The sequence below is a fragment of the Pelophylax lessonae genome, assembly GCF_965119305.1.
Source record: "Pelophylax lessonae genome assembly, chromosome: 4".
In the NCBI taxonomy this organism is placed as follows: domain Eukaryota; kingdom Metazoa; phylum Chordata; class Amphibia; order Anura; family Ranidae; genus Pelophylax; species Pelophylax lessonae.
The window spans coordinates 294,959,374-294,979,131 of record NC_138771.1 but is presented as its reverse complement, the minus strand read 5'-3'; the positions used below and the strand labels follow the sequence as shown (position 1 = coordinate 294,979,131).

General features: G+C 41.3%; 1 protein-coding gene across 1 annotated transcript in view; it reads left to right on the top strand.

Annotated features, from left to right (window-relative positions):
- LOC309552619 (dynein axonemal heavy chain 3-like) overlaps positions 1–19,758 on the top strand; it is a 1,537,563-nt gene that overhangs the window by 1,000,271 nt on the left and 517,534 nt on the right. The window contains exons 37-38 of the mRNA XM_082253560.1: positions 408–566; positions 13,629–13,736. Coding sequence (XP_082109686.1) covers positions 408–566; positions 13,629–13,736 — 267 coding nt within the window. The remainder of the gene's footprint in view (positions 1–407; positions 567–13,628; positions 13,737–19,758) is intronic.

Sequence of the window (19,758 nt, the reverse complement as noted above, 5' to 3'; positions counted from 1 at the left end):
TGTAAATGTCCTCTCTGCAGTACTTTTCAGACTTGGAGAAAATGTATAACTTTTCACAGTCAATTTACTCAAGTTAATTTACTTTAAAATCATTGGAGTAAATTGATTGGGTTAAAAATTGCACAATTTTAGCATAAGAAGAAAGAATGATTGCATTTTAAAACTGTTTTCTAAATTAAGCATGAAAAGTGTTTGATGTATTAAAAAATATGTGTATTCATTTTACAGATTATCTACTGAATAGTGTTTAAAGTTATACTTGGGTCTTCATCTTATTACATGCTTAATATGATGATCATTTTTTCCTAGACTAGTTATTTAGTCTTGCACAAGAAATTTTAACATCATTTTATGCTGTGAAAAAAAGAGTACATATCTTTAAACAACATTTTTTATTGTCTTTGCAGGATGAATGTGAGCAGAAACTAAGCGTTGCAATACCAGCACTTAATGCTGCAATTTTGGCACTGGACACACTGAAGGCCAGTGACATCACCCTGCTAAAAACTATGCAAAACCCACCCTCTGGAGTCCGACTTACTCTGTCTGCAATTTGCATTTTAAAGGTATTCATACATTTACATTGCCATTTTAGATAACAGAGGGATGATGAAGGGCTAAGTCCACTTTTTATAGCATGTTATATGTTATACCCATATTTAGGGTGTAACATGCAGCATGGTGACAAGCTACCAACTCCCCCTTACAAGATCACAGGGTTCCTCTCTCTGGCAGCTCTTGTCCCCTTTTAAATTTAGCACAGCTGTATGTATCTTTGCCTCCACAGCTGCGTCATTCATTCACAGAAATTTTTTGATAAATAAACTGCCACCATGGCCAAAAGACTTGAAGTTGTCAGTGGTAAACAAGTTCAGTAATTACCACACTTATAGCCCTTCGAAACTTCCTCTAGTTCAGTACCCAAAAGTCTGTATCTAATTACAGACATGGAGCTGGAGTAAAAGTCTGCAGGAGCCTGTGCATTGCACCTGAGATCCATCAGTCGCTGTTGCAGTGCTTTGCAGGCCCATATGCAAAAAAAAAAAAAAAAATAGAAATTAAATAATAATACTAATTTCATGTTTATTTTTTCTGCAAATGTGGGTGCATTTATTATTATTATTTCTTTTCATTTTTTTTTTATGTTTATGGAAACCTAGCCTTTCTCTTGCCAGAACCATTTGTTTAAAAAATAAAGCTAGTTTATCAAGCACACAATTTCAGTAACAATACACTAAAGTTTATTTTAGGGCAGACAAATGAAATATATTACCCACATTTTTTGTAAAATGTAAAATATTAAGTTCCGCCAAGTAAATAGATACTCAACATGTCAAGCCTTTAATTTTGTGTGCACCCATGAAATTGCAACAAACTTCACTACTACAAATTATCTGTAGGCAACACTTTAAAAGCCCCTATAGGTCATCAGTTTCGAGTTAACCATGAATAATGGGCTTAAAATGTTTGTTCTCACTCTGACATGTGCAGCAATGTGTAACATGTGAAGCACATACAACTTTTTTGCATAGGAAACCCCGATATGTGTGTTTACATTTGTATTATCCATCTATGTGGTAGTGAAGGGGGCTCAAAACTTTTGGAGAGGGGGGGATTTGAGTGCGTAAGTGGAAACTTTATTTTTTACACTTATATTAAAATTTTATTAAGTATAACATAGGGGGCAAAAAGTCGCCTATGTGATACTTTTTTGTGACAGTTTTTTTTATTTTAATGAGACATCAGGGATCTATTAAACTCCCTTCCATTGAAACTAACAGAGTGCAGATCATGCTCAAGATCAAGATCAAGATCCAAGCTTCATCCCCGACCACAGCTCCTGGGGAATGTGACTGACAGGCCCATAAGTTATGTTTTACACATTGCTTCTGAGTTCTTAGTAGTACGGGGAGATCAGCAAATTGATGTTTACTGATCTCCCTCCCCTCTACCTGGGGGCACTTACTGCGCATACACCAATGAGAGTGTGGGGCCTGGGAAACACGACAGGGCTGCATGCAAGGAGAGGAAGTATTGGAGTGCTTGGTCAGTTTGTCAGATTTTCAGACTTTCCTGGCTACTACAGCAGCTGGGAGTGTGTGTAAAACCCCCCACTGCTGCCAATATACAGCATGCGCTGGTGGCAGCAAAAAGGTTTAACAACCTTTAATTTTTTTGTCTTGGCCATACTACAGTTTTTAATAAAATTGTGTTCTTTTTTTCTTTCTTTCTCACAGTATAGATACGTACAGTATAACATATAACGCCCATAATGTATGCACATTCAATTTCAAAATACATACCAAATTATTTAATAAATATTAGAATGAACAGAGACTTTTATGACAAATGGCTGTACACCAGCTTTCAGGTGAATAAAGTTGTATTTATTTTTCGTTCATGGAAGTCAGATCAGTAGGGCGAAACCATTGGTTACCTCATTGCCTGCAGGAGTAGGACACTAGGTACAAGTAAAAGATTAGAACACAACCCAGGGGCAGCCCCTACTGGTGGCCCAGTCCCGCACTTGCAACACACATCCATTTTCTAGCTCTTTGCCTAGCGCTCCTACTTTCAAGTTTTTGGTCCTGTCAGTGACTTTTTGTGTTCAATTCATTACTGTTTTTCTTCATACTTCTTTCACCTATCACATTTTATGTAAAAACTGATCTTACAAATAACTAATGCATGTACCCTTGGTGGACGCATATGTTGGATCGAGCCTTGTTCTGTCTCAGCACCACAACTGGGCATGCAACACTCAGATCAATATCAGGAAGGATGTCCCTGGAGACACACCAGCCATCATAAAATCCTATGGAGCTACATGTACCAGCATGACTTATGTGAGTGTACTTTCCCTGGGCAGGGTGCATTTGATCCCCTGTGGTTTTCCTTGCCCCATGCTACTCTTTACATTCCAAGTAGGGTTAGTGCCCCTTCTATATACCCCTCCCCTTCAAGCCTTAATCCTATAGTATTCTACTAAAGATAGGAACTTTTCTGCACTTCCACTGAACCTGTGTCTTTGGGCAAATTTTTACTAAATGTCAATGCTTCTTGAGGGTTTCTCTTACTATCTTCCTGCCAGGAGTGTGGCATGCTGGGAAGAGGGAGGTCAGTCTTACATGGCTCACAGATAAAGCTGAATTTGCAGGTAAGAGTACTGCTGTTGTGGTCTCTGAGGTGCTGTAATTGAAGGGAGAGTATTTTTGCTGGGGGGAGAACTATTCTAGTCTGCACTTTTATTGGGTAACCATGGCAGTGCCAAGGAGGGCTGCCAGGAACTGTACTGAAAAGGACCCCATTCTCTCTTGTGCTAGTTGTGGGGTGGCTGAAACCTTTTTACACTACAGACTCTGCATGGCTTGTCAGCCCCCCTATCCACGATGGAGGACTGTGTTTCCTGTAAGGAAAGAATACTTTTATAAAAGGTCCCTAAAAGCACCCTCCAACTGCCTGCATACAGTAAGCATCTGACAGCTTGGGTATTGAGCCTTCCTCCCCCACAGGTCCTGAGACCCCCCTTCCCTCATGGAGGCAGAGGATCCCTCTTCTCCATCTGATAGAGGAGTTACCAGCAGCTGAGCTGGTGTATGAGAAAGAGCTGGTGGTGGCTCTTGTGAAGGCTACTGGAGAGACCTTGAAGATTGAGAAGTCTCCTTCCATGTCCACAGATTCAGCTGTACCTTATGAAACCCATAAGTGTAGGCAATCATCTTGGATTTTCCTCTAGGATTCCTTCTATGATGATTTAAAGGATACCTTTGGGAAAATGTTCCCATTTTTACGGTGGAACATGTTCCCACTGCTGCAACCGTTTCCTGACCTGCTGCCTCTAGTGACAGCTAGCCAGGGATCTTCTCCCTAAACTCGTTGTCATATTTTTTTTTAAAAAGCGGCTGTGCGGGGGTTCCCCCCACCTGGCCAAAACATTCATTCACAGAACCCCTTTCGTAGCTGTTGGCTTGTAGTTCTCAATGAACTACCAGGGCACTGTTGAACATTGTTGTTCATTGTTTCTTTCTGTCATTGTGTAACTGCCTGCTCGTACAAGGTAAGTTTGTAAAAAAAAAAATGATAAATACAAATTTAACCACTTAAGCCCCGGAAGATTTTACCCCCTTCCTGACCAGGGGGTTTTTTGCGATTTTTTACTGCGTGACTTTAACGGACAATTGCGCGGTCATGCGATGCTGTACCTAAACAAATTTCACGTCCTTTTTTTTCCACAAACAGAGCTTTCTTTTGGTGGTATTTGATCACCTGTGCAATTTTTTGATCATGCGCTATAAAAAAAAAAGAGCGTAATTTTTGCAAAAATAACAATATTTTTCACTTTTTTTTATATGAAATTCCCCCAAAAAAATGTAAAAATCAAAATTTTTTAACATTTTCGGCCAAATTGTTTTATGCTACCTATGTTTGGTAAAAAAAAATCGCAAAAAGCGTATTTTGTTTGGTTTGCGCAAAAGTTATCGGGAAAGAGGGAAAGATTTTTGTCATTTTTGGTGTTTTTTTTTTAACGAGTAATGGCGGCAATCTGCGATTTTTTTTGCGGTACTGCGACATTGCGGCGGACAGATCGGACCCTTGACTAACATTTTTGACACTTTTGGGGGTACCAGTGACATTACTGCAGTAATCAGTGCTATATATATGCACTGTTACTGCAAAAATGACACTGGCAGGGAAGGGGTTAACTGTATTGGACAGGGAGGGGTTAAGTGTGTCCTAGGGGCATGCTTCTAACTGTAGTGGGACATGGCTATTGGTGTAAAAACAAAGATCAACGGTTCTACATAGTAGAACCGTCTGATCTTCATTTTTACACAGGGGAGAATGACAGGCGGCTTGTTTACATAAGCCGCTCTCCCTTTCTCCCGCTGTACCGACGATCGGCGAGTGACCGGCGGACATCGGGTCATCCGGTCACACGCCCACACTCCTCCCTGAATGAGCCAAGGCGGGCGTGCGCCTCAGCGGGCGCGCGCTCGCCCGCTATTGGCTCCGATGCCAGTGACAGGCGAGTGACGTAGATCTATGTCACTCTGCCTGGCCGGGGCTGACTGCCGCAGTAAATATACTGTGCGCAGTCGGCAAAAGGTTAAAAAAAAATGTGCATTTATTTTTTTATTATTTTATTTTACATAGGTGAACTTATCCTTTAATTTACAAGGACTGGGCTCACCCAGGTAGATACTTTACCTTACCAAAATGCTTTCCTGTACGCTACCAATTTTGAAGAGACCTTTGATAAAAAGTGGTCTAATCCCCTGATGGTTGACCCTCCTATCTCTAGGCTTAACAAATTCACCATTATATCAATGGAGGATTCTCCATCTTTTAGGAATCTATCATTTAGGAAATTGCAGAATACTATTTGTTCCATGTACTACTGTTTGTCATCGGAGCCTTGATTTTTCCAGCTCTACCTTCTGTCCTAGTGTCTCACACTCTGACCAAATGGGCAAAATTATCACAAGGCCTAGCTACTGAACAAGTTTCCCCTGGATATATTAACTTAGTGGGTCAGTTGGTCCAAGGTCTACAATATATTTGCCATGTGGCTTTGAACTCAGGTCAGATGGACTTTTGTCTGTCTGCTTCAACTGTAATTTTGAGTATTGGTCTGCAGACCAGATCTCCAAGAAGGCCTTGAAGGAAATTCACTGGTGGATGCATTTTTGGATGAGATTATTAATATATATATATATATATATATATATATATATATATATATATATATACATATATATATTAACTTCTTTTTGTGTGCGTAAGGGCATTTTTCATGGACAAGGATCCTCCTTTAAAGAGAGATCCATGATGCCCACTCCTTCTACAGAATCCAGGCATTCCTGGCAATACAAAACTTCCAAGCCTAATATTAGGCTCTTTTCTGCATAAAAGTGAGCTCCACCACATTATTTTAAGGTGGTGGGACATCTTCAGTCCTTTGCAGACAGGGCTATTCTTGTTTCAGATAAATGTGTTCTAGGTAGGGTTCTAAGATAGAGTTCCATACTTTTCCTCATGAATGTTTTTTTCCAGTTAAAATTGGTACAAGGAATTATGGTTTAAAAGGTAATAGTTTATGTGCCATTATTCAAAAGTTTCAGAGACTTTTAGTTCAATTTGTTCACTGTACCAAACATTTTTATGAAAGTTCCATCAGGGAGAAACCCTAACTTCAATAGACATCACTGATGCCTCCATCCATGTTACTATTTCCCACAACTATCAACATTTTCTTTGGTTTGCATTGGGGGAACTCCACTACCAGTTCATGGCTCTTCCTTTTGGTCTGGCCTTTGCTCTTTAGGTGTTCACCAAAGATCTGGCACCAGTTCTGGCACTGTTAAGAATTTGAGGAACAACTGTAGGCTGTTTGTATGATTTGCTCCTCAGAGTCAAGTCTTCATTGGACCTGGATTGTGATATCTCCATCACAATTTGACAATGAAGGAGTTTGGTTGGATCCTTAATGTCCACAAGTCTGCCCCACCTTCATAGGAATACTTTGGACTTATTCTGGAAACCAAGCACACCAAAGTTATCATACCTTTAGAGAAACTTCTAAACCTCCAGCTTCACGTCTCCCACCTGTCCTCCCATTGGACAGTGTTCATCCACTGTTGCAAGATGGTCCTGTTGCTCAGGTCACCACATTGGAGATGGTTACCTATGCACAACATCATACCAAAACCCTGCAGTCTGCATTTTCTCTGAACAAAACCATTTGCTTTTCTGACCAAGCAAGCGCATTTCTGGCTAAACTCCCCTCTACTATTGTCTGGGACGTACTTTCTCCCCTTTCATTGAAGATCCTCATGATGGATGCCAGTCTATTTGGCTAAGGAGGAGTATTGGTCAGCTGTTTGTTCAGGGCAAATTGACTCAAGAAGAGACCAGTCTCTCCATCAATATTCTGGAACTCAAGGTGATCTATCTTTCTCTCCTTCTCTCCTAAAGGATTGCCTGATCCAGATACAGTCAGACAATGTCACAGCTGTGGCCTACATTATTTACCAAGGTGGGACGTAGAGCTCTTTAGCACTCTAGAGGGTGCTTGGCTACTAAGATTGGGCAGAACATCACACTCCAGCCTTGTCCATGGTTCATATTCCAGGAGTGGAAACCTGGCAGGTGGACTACAGTATCTCAGTTGTCAGTGCTTGGACCAATGGGAATGGGTCCTTTATACAAAGGTCTGTTATCAGATTTGCCTTCACTGGGGCACTCTGGATGTGAACCTGTTTGCATCCAAACTCAGTCAGAACTTTCCCAGATTTGTGGCCAGAACAAAGCGACTATGAAGTAAGGAAGAGATCTGATGGGAAGCATGATGTACAGGAGTGTCTGATGTGGACTATAAAGTAAAGGGGGCTCTGATGGGAACCATGAATTAAAGGGGCTGCTTTGGTAGGAACTACAATGTAAAGTGAGGCTCTGCAATAACACTAGCAATAAACTGTCCAAAATGTCCTCCTCTCTCTCTATCTCTCTCTCACACACACACGCACACATCACATACAAGAACACATTTTTATGTGAAAAGATTATTTACCTGTAATTGTGTGCAGTTTATTGATTAGTTATGCTTTTGGTTTGTAACATCAGGAACGAATGAATTCATCAAGCTGTGCCCTCACGTGTTGTGCATTTTGTACAAAATGTACAATTATGGCGCTATTTAAATTTCTTTAACTGTTTTCTCAAAGTATTAAGTATGAAGGGTAGCCCTTGGGGTTAGTACATTAGATACTTTACATCCATGCCTCAACAGGTAATATGATCACTCTTCAGCTCTTATCATATAAAACTCCAGTTTTATATCTTTGTATCTTCGAAAAATGTAAAATAACCTCTCATAAGTTGTGACATTTATTAGCAGGACAATGAAAATTTAGCAATTAAATGTGTTATCCCTATATATATATATATATATATATATATATATATATAAACAAAACATTACTGAACACACCCTCCCCCATAAAGCCCCAAATACCCACAGCAGAATCTATAACATATAGTTAATTAACCTAGTATGAGATGTTTTGGTTTCCCTTACAGGGAATATATCTGTGCGGGCTGTGCGACTCAGTGTTGTGCGTCTGACCGGGCTGTGCGACTCAGTGTTGTGCGTCTGACCGGGCTGTGCGACTCGGTGTTGTGCGTCTGACCGGGCTGTGCGACTCGGTGTTGTGCGTCTGACCGGGCTGTGCGACTCGGTGTTGTGCGTCTGACCGTGCTGTGCGACTCTGTGTGGTGCGTCTGACCGGGCTGTGCGACTCAGTGTTGTGCGTCTGACCGCGCTGTGCGACTTAGTGTTGTGCGTCTGACCGGGCTGTGCGACTTAGTGTTGTGCGTCTGACCGGGCTGTGCGACTTAGTGTTGTGCGTCTGACCGGGCTGTGCGACTTAGTGTTGTGCGTCTGACCGGGCTGTGCGACTCAGCGTTGTGCGTCTGACCGGGCTGTGAGATTGTGAGTGTTGGGTGACTGACCGGTGTCAAGTGAGTGGAGCGGAATACCAGAGGGTGAGAAGGTAGCGTTAGGAAGCCAGGAAATAGCCACATAGGATAGACTTAAATCGCTGAATCCCCATTAGATTAGATAGTAGGTACAATGCCCGGCGGGTGTGGAGATGCGACTCGGTGTACATCTTGTGATATGTATGCGTTCCTCGGTCATGCGATCGAGGGCGAATACAAATGCGCAAAATGTGAGCACGTTGCTTCCCTGGAAGCTCAGGTCCTGAATCTAGGGAAGCAGCTGGCAACACTGAGACGAATGTCCATACCGGAGGAGAGCCAGGATTGTACCAATCAGGTGCAGACAGGGGCCTGCACAGAGGTGGGCGGAGTATCGGAGGTGCAGGCATCAGAGCAGAGCAGAGGGGTGACAGTTAGGAGGGGTAGAAGGGGACAAGTCAAGGAGGCTGATCCTGGGCTGGAGCACCCCAATAGATACGCCCCGTTGTGTGATGTTGGGGAAACCAGTCAGGGACCAGCATTGCTGGAGCAGAGTGACGCCCCTAGCTGCCAGGGGACGAACTCCTCCAGTGAGGCCGGGAGAAAGGGAAAGGAAAGACAGGTGCTGGTGGTAGGGGACTCAATTATTAGAAGGGCAGACAGTGTAATCTGTGACATAGACCGTGTGCGCCGAACAGTCTGTTGTTTGCCGGGCGCTCGGGTTCGGCACATCGCGGATCGGGTGAACAGATTATTGGGTGGGGCTGGGGAAGACCCAGCTGTCATGGTACACGTGGGTACCAATGACATAGGCAGAGGAAGACGGAGAGTCCTAAACGATTTCAGGGACTTAGGCGCTTGAGGACTAGGACCTCCAAGGTAGTATTTTCCGAAATACTACCTGTACCTCGAGCCACACCAGAGAGGCAGCGGGAGATTAGGGAAGTTAACGAGTGGCTGAGGAGCTGGTGTAGTAAGGAGGGTTTCGGGTTCCTGGAGAACTGGGCCGACTTCTCAGTCGGTCACCGGCTCTTTGGTAGGGACGGATTGCACCTAAATGGGGTGGGTGCAGCCGTACTGGGTGAGAGGATGGCCAAAAAGTTAGAGGGGCTTTTAAACTAGGGAATGGGGGGGAGGGTACAGATGTAGAATTAGCCAGTGGAAAGCAAGTTTCAGAGGGCAGAAATGGGGGCATTAGCGGTAGGGTGTTCGGAGCCCCTATACCCAGGGTGGGTACGGGGAAAAATCAAGAGAGCAGCCTAAAAACATCAAAATTACGAGGCTTATATACCAATGCCAGAAGCCTGGCCAACAAGATGGGAGAGCTGGAGCTGCTGATGTTTGAGGAGGACTTAGATTTTGTGGGGATAACTGAGACTTGGTTTGACAGCTCTCATGACTGGATGGCGACCATTCAGGGGTATTCCCTTTATCGCAGAGATAGAGAGGGTAAAAAAGGGGGAGGGGTATGTTTGTATATTAAGAACAGTATACAGGTAAATATGAGGGATGATATTAATAATGGAGCTATGGACGAGGCAGAATCCCTATGGGTAGAGCTTCAAAGGAAAGGCACGGTGGGGAAGGTAATATTGGGCGTATGCTATAGGCCCCCAAACCAGAGGGAGGAGGGTGAGGTGGACCTCATGTTACAGATAGGATTGGCAGCAAGGATGGGAAATGTCATTATAATGGGGGACTTTAATTATCCTGATATAGACTGGGCAGAAGGAACCGCGCATTCAGCCAAGGCTCGGCAGTTCCTAAATGTTTTGCAGGACAATTTCATGGGTCAGATGGTGAATGCACCGACAAGAAACAATGCGGTACTTGACCTACTGATTACCAACAATACAGACCTGCTCACGGATATAGAAATACGGGACAACTTAGGGAACAGTGACCATAGGTCAATTGGTTTCAGTATTAATTACAGTAATAGGAAACACAAGGGTAATATAAGGACACTGAATTTCAAAAGAGCCAATTTCCCTAAACTGCGCTCACTGCTAGAAAATATCAAATGGGATAGAACCCTGGGAACAAAGAACACGGAGGAAAAATGGGAGTGCTTCAAGAGCATACTTAACAAGGGGGTGGGCCAGTGCATTCCACTGGGAAATAAATTTAAAAGAGCAAAACTAAACCCTGGGTGGCTAAACTCCAACATAAAAATGTATATTAGAGCTAAAGAAAAGGCCTTCAAAAAATACAAGACTGAGGGGTCATTGGCAGCATTTAAGCATTACAAAGAGTGTAATAAGAAATGTAAAGATGAAATCAGGGCGGCTAAAATAGAACACGAGAGACATATAGCGGAGGAGAGTAAAAAGTACCCCAAGAAGTTCTTTAAGTATATAAACAGTAAGAAAGCGAGGCCAGAACACATTGGCCCCATAAAAGATGATAAAGGAAAAATGGCCACTGAGGACAGAGAAAAGGCGGAAGTGTTAAATAATTTCTTTTCTTCAGTCTTCACAAAGGAATCGGGGGGCTACATGAACCCCGCTTGTAAGGCCGAACTAAATAATACACCTCAGGAAGTGCCGCCATGGCTAACAGAGGATAGACTTAGAGCTAAACTAGAGAAACTTAACATAAATAAATCCCCGGGACCGGATGGCTTGCACCCAAGGGTTCTGAATGAGCTCAGTCAGGTGATTGCCAGACCATTATTCTTGATCTTTAAGGATAGTTTACAGACAGGTATGGTGCCAGCTGATTGGAAAAAAGCCAACGTGGTACCAATATTTAAAAAGGGGCCGAGATATATGCCGGGTAACTATAGGCCGGTCAGCCTAACATCTGTAGTCTGCAAAATTTTGGAGGGGATGATAAGGGACCACATACAAGACTTTAGTAATGAAAACGGTATTATAAGTAGTAATCAGCATGGATTCATGAAAAAGCGTTCATGCCAAACCAATCTATTAACCTTCTACGATGAAGTGAGCTGCCACTTAGATAAAGGTAAGCCTGTGGATGTGGTGTATCTGGACTTTGCAAAGGCCTTTGACACCGTTCCCCACAAACGCTTACTGTACAAACTAAGGAAGGTAGGTATGGACCATAAGGTGAGTACCTGGATAGAGAACTGGCTCCAGGGGAGAGTACAGAGGGTGGTGATTAATGGGGAGTACTCGGATTGGGCGGGTGTGGAAAGTGGGGTCCCCCAGGGTTCTGTCCTGGGACCAATCCTGTTTAATTTATTCATAAATGATCTAGAGGAGGGGATATCTAGTACAATCTCAGTATTTGCAGATGATACTAAATTAGGCATGCCAATATCTTCTATGCAGGATGTGGAAATCTTGCAAGCAGACCTGAACAAAATAACGGGGTGGGCAACTACATGGCAGATGAGATTTAATGTAGAAAAATGTAAAGTAATGCACTTGGGGGCCAGAAACCAGAAAGCAAGCTACTCACTAGGGGGGGAACCTCTGGGTGAGTCTAGGATGGAAAGGGACCTGGGGGTACTGGTAGACAACAGGCTTGGAAGTGGCATGCAATGCCAAGCCGCTGCAAGCAAAGCCAACAGAATACTGGGTTGTATAAAAAAGGGGATTCACTCCAGAAATAAAGAGATTATTCTTCCACTCTACAAGACTCTGGTCCGGCCACATCTGGAGTATGCTGTCCAGTTCTGGGCACCGGTCCTCAGGAAGGATGTGCTGGAACTGGAGAAAGTCCAGAGAAGGGCAACAAAAATAATTAGGGGAATGGAGGACATCGGCTATGAGGAAAGACTACAAGCACTGAACCTATTCTCTCTGGAGAAGAGACGCTTGAGGGGGGATATGATATCAATGTACAAATACTGTACTGGCGACCCGAGCATAAGGAACAAACTATTTAGAGTAAGGGAATACAATAAGACACGTGGCCACTCACTAAAACTAGAGGAAAGGCGGTTTAACCTTAAAGTGCGTAAGGGGTTCTTCACTGTAAGAGCGGTAAGGATGTGGAATTCTCTTCCGCAAGCAGTCGTATCAGCGGGGAGCATTGATAGTTTCAAAAAACTATTGGATGGACACCTTAAAGACCACAACATACAGGGGTATACAATGTACGGTTAAAAGCAAACACACACACATAGGTTGAACTGGATGGACTTGTGTCTTTTTTTCAGCCTCACTAACTATGTAACTATGTAACTATGTAACTATGTAACTATATCATACGAGGCCACAGTGGCTGTCGATACTGAACTCCTCTTTTAAGAATGCTAGTTCCCTTATTGTCATGTTGATACTTTGGCTTTAATGTTGCCAGAACAACTGACCCAGTACAAGTATAGAGAACGTGTCACTTTTCTGACACTTATTTCATGCTTATTTAAGGTCTTTTACTCAAAAGTACGTAAGTCAGATACAGTCAGACAACAAACATTTTAAAAAGGAGGCTAGAATTGGCAGCTCCCATACTTCTCCCCTCACAGATTCCCTTTAAGATATCAGGTCTGGATCAGTATAACAATTTTTCTTTGGAATTCCCAGAACAAATACCAAACCCCACATATACATCTTATAGAATATAAAAAAGGCAGCATACTACAAAAGCCAAAGATTGGATAGCTGTATTACACCGCACTTCTATGTGACTATACATTCACATCACTATTTACAGTATTTAAAGAATTAATGCTAAAAAAAGACTAAAAATTGGGAATCCCTAAAAGAGAGAATTCCAAACTAAATTGGAAAAAAATTACATATTCTTTATATCAAACACTTGCAAATAATCTGAAATAATTAAAGATCACTGCACAATGAACACAAAAAGTTTTCAAAGATATGTTCATTTTAAAGTTGGGGTCAAGGTAGCATACAGTAGCCTGTCTTACCTGTTTTTTTTTTTTTTTTAATAAAGAGCTTCCTGATAGGGAGTGCTATTTTTGAAGATCTGTCTACTTCAACTTTGTTTGCCTAGGCTGTTTGTAATGAGATGGGTTTAATTTTTAATAAATCATTTCACCATGTACTTTTTCTATGCAGTTTGTTGAATATTTGGCCTCATTGTAAAACCACTCATGGGATTGAGATTTATTTACATATAGACTTCATGTGTGTTTTAAGTTATTCTGATTTATGTTTGCTTTGTTGCTGAGTGTATTAAAGATTGACAGTTCACATGTTGTCTATTCCAAGGGGATTAAACCCGATAAAAAGGGAGATTCAAGTGGAAAGTTTGCAGATGACTACTGGCCTGCTTCTAAAAAGATTTTGGGAGACATGAAGTTTTTGGACTCCTTAAAGGTACTGTTAATATTTGACTGTTGTTTTATAGTTCTTTATGAATTTTTTTTAAGGTGTACCTCTACCTAAACCTGTTTTAGTTATGTAACATATATGAAAAAATATGTTTAGAACATACTGATGTACATACTGATGTACAGTGAATAAATAATCACAAAACACAAATCAAAGTCATATGAAGTGCCAGTGAAACTTCTCTGTTGTCCTTTGTAAGCTCAATACTCCCAGTGAATACATGCCACCATGGTGTCACCAAAGAGCACTGAAGGCAATTCCTGGGAATGAGAGGCAGCTCCATCTTATTTTTCACTCTCTCTGTACTGATTAGTCACTATGGTACATAGACACATGTGAGTATTTTTAATCCTTCATTTTAATAAATTAGTTCTAACTGGTCTACACTGCTGGAGTATTTTGTTTTCTCTTTCATATACTGTATATCAATCCTTGGAAGAGATGGTTACATGTGAAAGGTGGCAGAGTCTGTGATTGAACCTGGAAGATATCATAATTGTGTTATTAGGCTGCATATGACCACTCAAACCTTTGGGGGTAATTTGCTTCCAGTAAGTGCTCTTTCATGACACTGATGGTGTGCATTCACTAAGAGGATTGTGCTTGCAATGGAGAACACAGGAGTTTTTTTGACTGGCACTTCATGATGCTTTGATTTCTGATTTGTAAAACACTGTATGCTACTATGATGTAATTATTTATACATGTTAAATGCACTAGGTGAAACACTTCTAGACACTAATTTCATTTTTAATAGCATTTTTAACAGCACAAACACACACACTCATCATAGGTTGGACTGGATCGACTGGTGCCTTTTTTCAACCTCACTAACGATGTACCTAATATGACTACATATGGTTTATTTATTTATTTAATAGAAATAGTGCTGCATATTTCTGATTTATTTTCTTTTACACTATCTATCACATAGAGCATGAGCACATGAAGCTGCTTTTTCTGAGAATTTAATGTCTTAATGCAGCCCTATTTATTTACACCTGTTTTAGTTATGCATATAGTAGGGAAGTGCTACAACCTCTGAATGGTTGCTGTAATCTCCTACAATAAAGCAGGCAGCAATAACTTTTTTAAGCAGGATGGGGAAAGATTAGAACCCCCGTTGTTTTTATACTGTTGCCTATGTCTCCATTGGACTACTAGTAGGACGTGAAATACTGTTAGGGATAGCTTTTCACTATAGTCCCTAAAGCTAATAAGAAGCCAGCATATGATTCATCCTAGCAGCAACCACTTAAAACTGAAATATTATTTCTGGATGAAGTTGTAATTTATGATATATGTGAAGTTTCAAAATGTTCATAAATGATGTGCAGAATTTTGATGGTTTTAATACTTTCTTGCTATGTAATTTTTAAAAATTTCATCTATTTTTATTGAAAAAATGTTTGAAAGGTATCAAGTCTTATGATTAATTAAGCTATGGTTCTGGGACTATGCTGGAAGAATGAGCCAGGATCATTCTCGACTTGAGAGGTTTGATAAAACCCAAAAGTTAATTAAGAATTAATTGGAGATATGCAAAAAACCCTGACATGTCACTGGCCTTTGATAGATAAGTTGGATCGCTGTGCTCATGGGGTTAGAGACTCTAGCACAATTTAAAAGCCTATAAAAAGTAAGTTAGATAAAGTAACAAAGAGAAAATGATTCCCAAAGATGTGCCCTAAACGAAATACATGCCCATCAGCTGGGCAATGTTTTGTGATGGCATGCCAGAGTGTCAATCTAATTTTTACACTCAGTGGAAATCTTAAAGACACGGCAACATTTAAAATCTGCATCATTTTTATCATGAAACATTCACATTGATTGCAGTTTAGTAGTAAAAAGGACCTTGCGTGAAAATTACCTTTCCTCTTATCCTGCAGCTTCCCCCCTCTAAAAAAAAATACTAAGTGAAAAAAAAATAAAGAAAAAACACCTTACACCTAACTTTTTAACACCTCCTGTACACGCCAGAAGCCAGTTGCATCGCTTTGCTTCATTACAGGGTCCTGGGAAAGCTGAGCATACCAATGCTCACAAGAAAAAGATTTAACACTATGCAGGAGCTCATTCTAATGAGATTTGGGATACTTGGCTATCCAAGGATGCTCAAAGAGAGTTCAGTTATGTCTCCCTCCCTTAGGCAAATGCATTGGAAGAAGTGCGTAAAGAAAGTATTTTTATGTTTTTCTTTTATTTTTTTCATTGATTTTACTCAAGGTTATTAAATAGGGTGGGGGGTGTTGAAAGATGAATGGACTTTTTTTCATTCAAGGCCTGCTTTAATTATGATTTCTGCATTAGTTTTGCCTCTGAGGTGGGAAAATCCAAAAACATCTAATGTCAAAGGCTCAGGAGACAAAATTCGTTTTCCTTCGTGAGGTTTTTAAGAGCTAATGATGATGCCAGCTCTAATGTCTGCAAAGGTTATACCCATTGCATACCTCCCAATGTTAGAAGTTGAGAGTCACAAATATTTCAGGGGGTGGTTAAAAGGTGTGTGTGGTTAAATTATGATGACTGGGAGGGGACAATCTGACACCCCCCCCAGATACCCTAGGTACAGTAGTAATGTGGTAAGCAACACCACATGTGGGGGAGCAATGGGCGTGGCCAAACTGTTAATGGCGAGGTAGCTTAAAAGGCTTGGTTAAACAAAGCCTAGGCTTCTTTGTATCTAAAAACAAGCTTTAATTGCTTTGCTGCAAGCAAGAGTCTCACAAACACTTATACAATTTAGCACAATAAGTGAAATTTAATTTTGTGAACTGAAAAAAGACAGTGAGATAGCACTTTTTTCCCATGTCTACCTTAAAGAAGAACTTAACCCCCCCCCCCCCCATATTAGTGGACATAAACCCAACATACAGTAACTTACAAAATTCAGCAGATTGTTTCTGTGGCTGAAACCACCTTTAACTGTGTGCAGACAGCCTATGCTACAGTAAGACACAGTGGTTGCATAAACACATCCACAGGTCTGTATTTGACAGGTATATGGGTGCAAGTGTACACTGGCAAACACAGACCGTGTTTATTTAGAGCCACTCATGCACATCTGACAAATTAGATCCTGTTGTTGTGTTTGTACAGCTGCTGTATCCCCATAGAGTAACAGCCAGTACCAGCCACATTAACAAGCAAACATTAACACGGCCAGAGTATCTGTGTGAATGAGTACTTAGGGCTCTCATTCACATGTGAGGTTGGAGTCCAAAAAACCCCACGTGTGCTGCACTTTTACCGCCCCCCTCAACTCGCCCCCCCCCTATTTTAGCTGCAGTTGTACATATGCTGCAGCCGCTATGCTCTTTGCTTTTGCATGACTTTTACCCCTGATGAACACAACCCATTCAAGAGAATGGTGCTGCTCTGCAAGTGCCTCACAACTGTGTGCAATGCACATGGTTGCGGCATGCTGGGGGGGGGAGGGGGATTAACACGGGCAGTGAGGAGGCAATAGAACACATTATTACTATCTGCCAAATGCTCTCCAAAGATTCCTCAGTGAAGACACTGTAGATTCCCCTGCAGCATAGCCAGCAGGAGTGAGAAGAACAGACCCGGCAGTGCTGTGGGGACACACACAAGGGGATTGAAGGAGTGGGGAGGACACAGAGGGGAAGTAACCAGAGGGGGGGCCCTGCATGCTGATACTGTAACTGATCCCTCTGCAGTGCAGCCAGTGGGAGAGAGGAGGGGAAGCCAGCTGCACTGCAGGGGGATCAGAGCCAGGTTGGAGCAAGGGGATTATTGGAGCCCAGTGCCGAAGCTCATTTTGGCAATGGACTCTGGGATTCATCCGGGATCGTCGAGAAGCCAGAATTTCTTTGAAACTATCTTGGAACGGTCCTGCCTTTTCCAAAATAGTTGGGAGGTATGCTATTGCTATATTTCTGCTCATTTCTTGGGAAGCAGAACATGCATTGAATGTTTGAACAAAAATCAGTAACTGGAATGTATGTTCATGTCTGGCTATCATTTTTATATTTCTGGTTAGGTTTAGGCTCCTCACACTGCAGATATTTAACTATGGTTCACCTATGGCTGGATTATACCAAAGTAGTTCCCCTGCAGCGAGCGCTGCAGGTATGGTGGTGGTAAAGCTTCTTTTTTTTGAGAACTTGCCAATTTACAAAGTAAAATGTTCCATGCACAAGCTCATTTATTGATTTCAGCAATAATAATCTATATTAAAACTTCTAATATTGCCACATCTAATACAAAGTACATTATTCTGTTTAACCTACCTTAAAATCTTTCCCGGATACTAAGAAGCTTTCAAAGCTGGCTTTGACCTACTATTTTCTTGGTGTTTAGCAAGTAATTTGTCACCCTAAGTCTTGTGCAGCAGTCCAGATGGTTATCTATTAGTCTACTGCTATACTGTACATATCCTTGTTTAAAGTAACAGTAAAGTCAAACTAAAAAAAGGCAAATATGATACATTCTGACACTTGCATAAACAAAGCAGTCCGCTTGTAACTTTTTTTTTTTTAAACCTGTTGATTTTGCTGTTATTTTTAACTTCCTTTAACCGCTTGCCTAACAAGCCAAGTCTGACACTTCTCATATACGTGTAAAAACCTGCTTTTTATCTTTCTAGAAAATTACAGAGAACCCCAAAATATTATACATTTTCTGAAAGCAAATGATTTCAGAAAAAAAATAAATTTTAAAGAATTTTAGTGCACAATATAATACCCAATTTTCGGTAAAATATACAATTATATAAAGTCACACTTTAAAATTGTGCACTCCTATGGAATGGCGACAAACCACAGTATATTAAATTATCCATAGGCAATGATTTAAAAGCCTTTACAGGTTACCATTTTAGAGATTAAAAGGGAGATCTGTCACTAGAATTATTGCTTTCACTCTGACATTCACAAAGATACCTCACATGTGTTATGTGATCACTGTTTACATATGCATGTGGGACCTATGTGCACATTCACATTTACATGTGAGCATGGGTGAGACAGAGCACTTTAAAATTCTTTTAAAAATGTATTTATTTATTTATTTTATTAAAATTAATCTTTTGCATGGTTTCTGTATTTGTCATGTTTTAATTTCAACCATGATACCATGATGGCATAACCGATTCCCGAGGCTGTTATATATACTTACAGTGGTCAGGATCAGGATTAAGGAAGCAGTTAATAGACCATGTTGAGCCGTAAAAGTGGAAGTTAGAGGTTTAAGACAAACCATTTAACCCTGACAGAAATGCTTACAATGGTCAGATTTTATTCATTTAGTTAAAAATCTTTAATTGAATCGATCATTAAATGCCTTTATCCCATAAGGAAAACATTGTTTCTGTAACTGCTTAATGGGTAACTCCACTTTCGTGGGGGAGAAATAGCAAATAAAAATGGTTACTATGATAGACTGTACACCGGTCCAGTGGCAGTCCAGGAGGTGGGACTTTGTTTGACAGAGTCTGGATATTCATATACAAGCTGTGTCTCAGCGGGAAATACCTGCTTTGTGTGTACTGGCTGCCAGATCCTCCTGATTCCTCTCTGTTGCATTATTGGGCACTGGTGAGGCTGCACTGATGGGCAATGATAGACAGCACTGATGGACACTGAAAACCACTGCTGAGGCTGCACTGATGGCCACTGATAAGCACTGATAAGGCTGCACTGAGGGCACTAATATGCTGCACTGATGTCCACTAATGAGGCGGCACTGATGGCCACCGATGAGGTGGAACTGATAAGCTGCACTGATGGGGCTGCACTGATAAGGCAGCACTGATAGACACTGATATGCTGCCCTAATTTGCACTTATATGCTGCACTGATGGGTACTAATAGGCTGTACTAGTTGCCACTGATATGGCTGCACTGATTTCAACTGATGAAGCAGCAATAATGGGTACTTATAAACTGCACCGATTGGTACTAATGAGGCTGAGCTAATAAGGAAGCACTGATATGCTGCACTGATAGGCACTGATGTGTCAGCACTGATGGGCACTGAT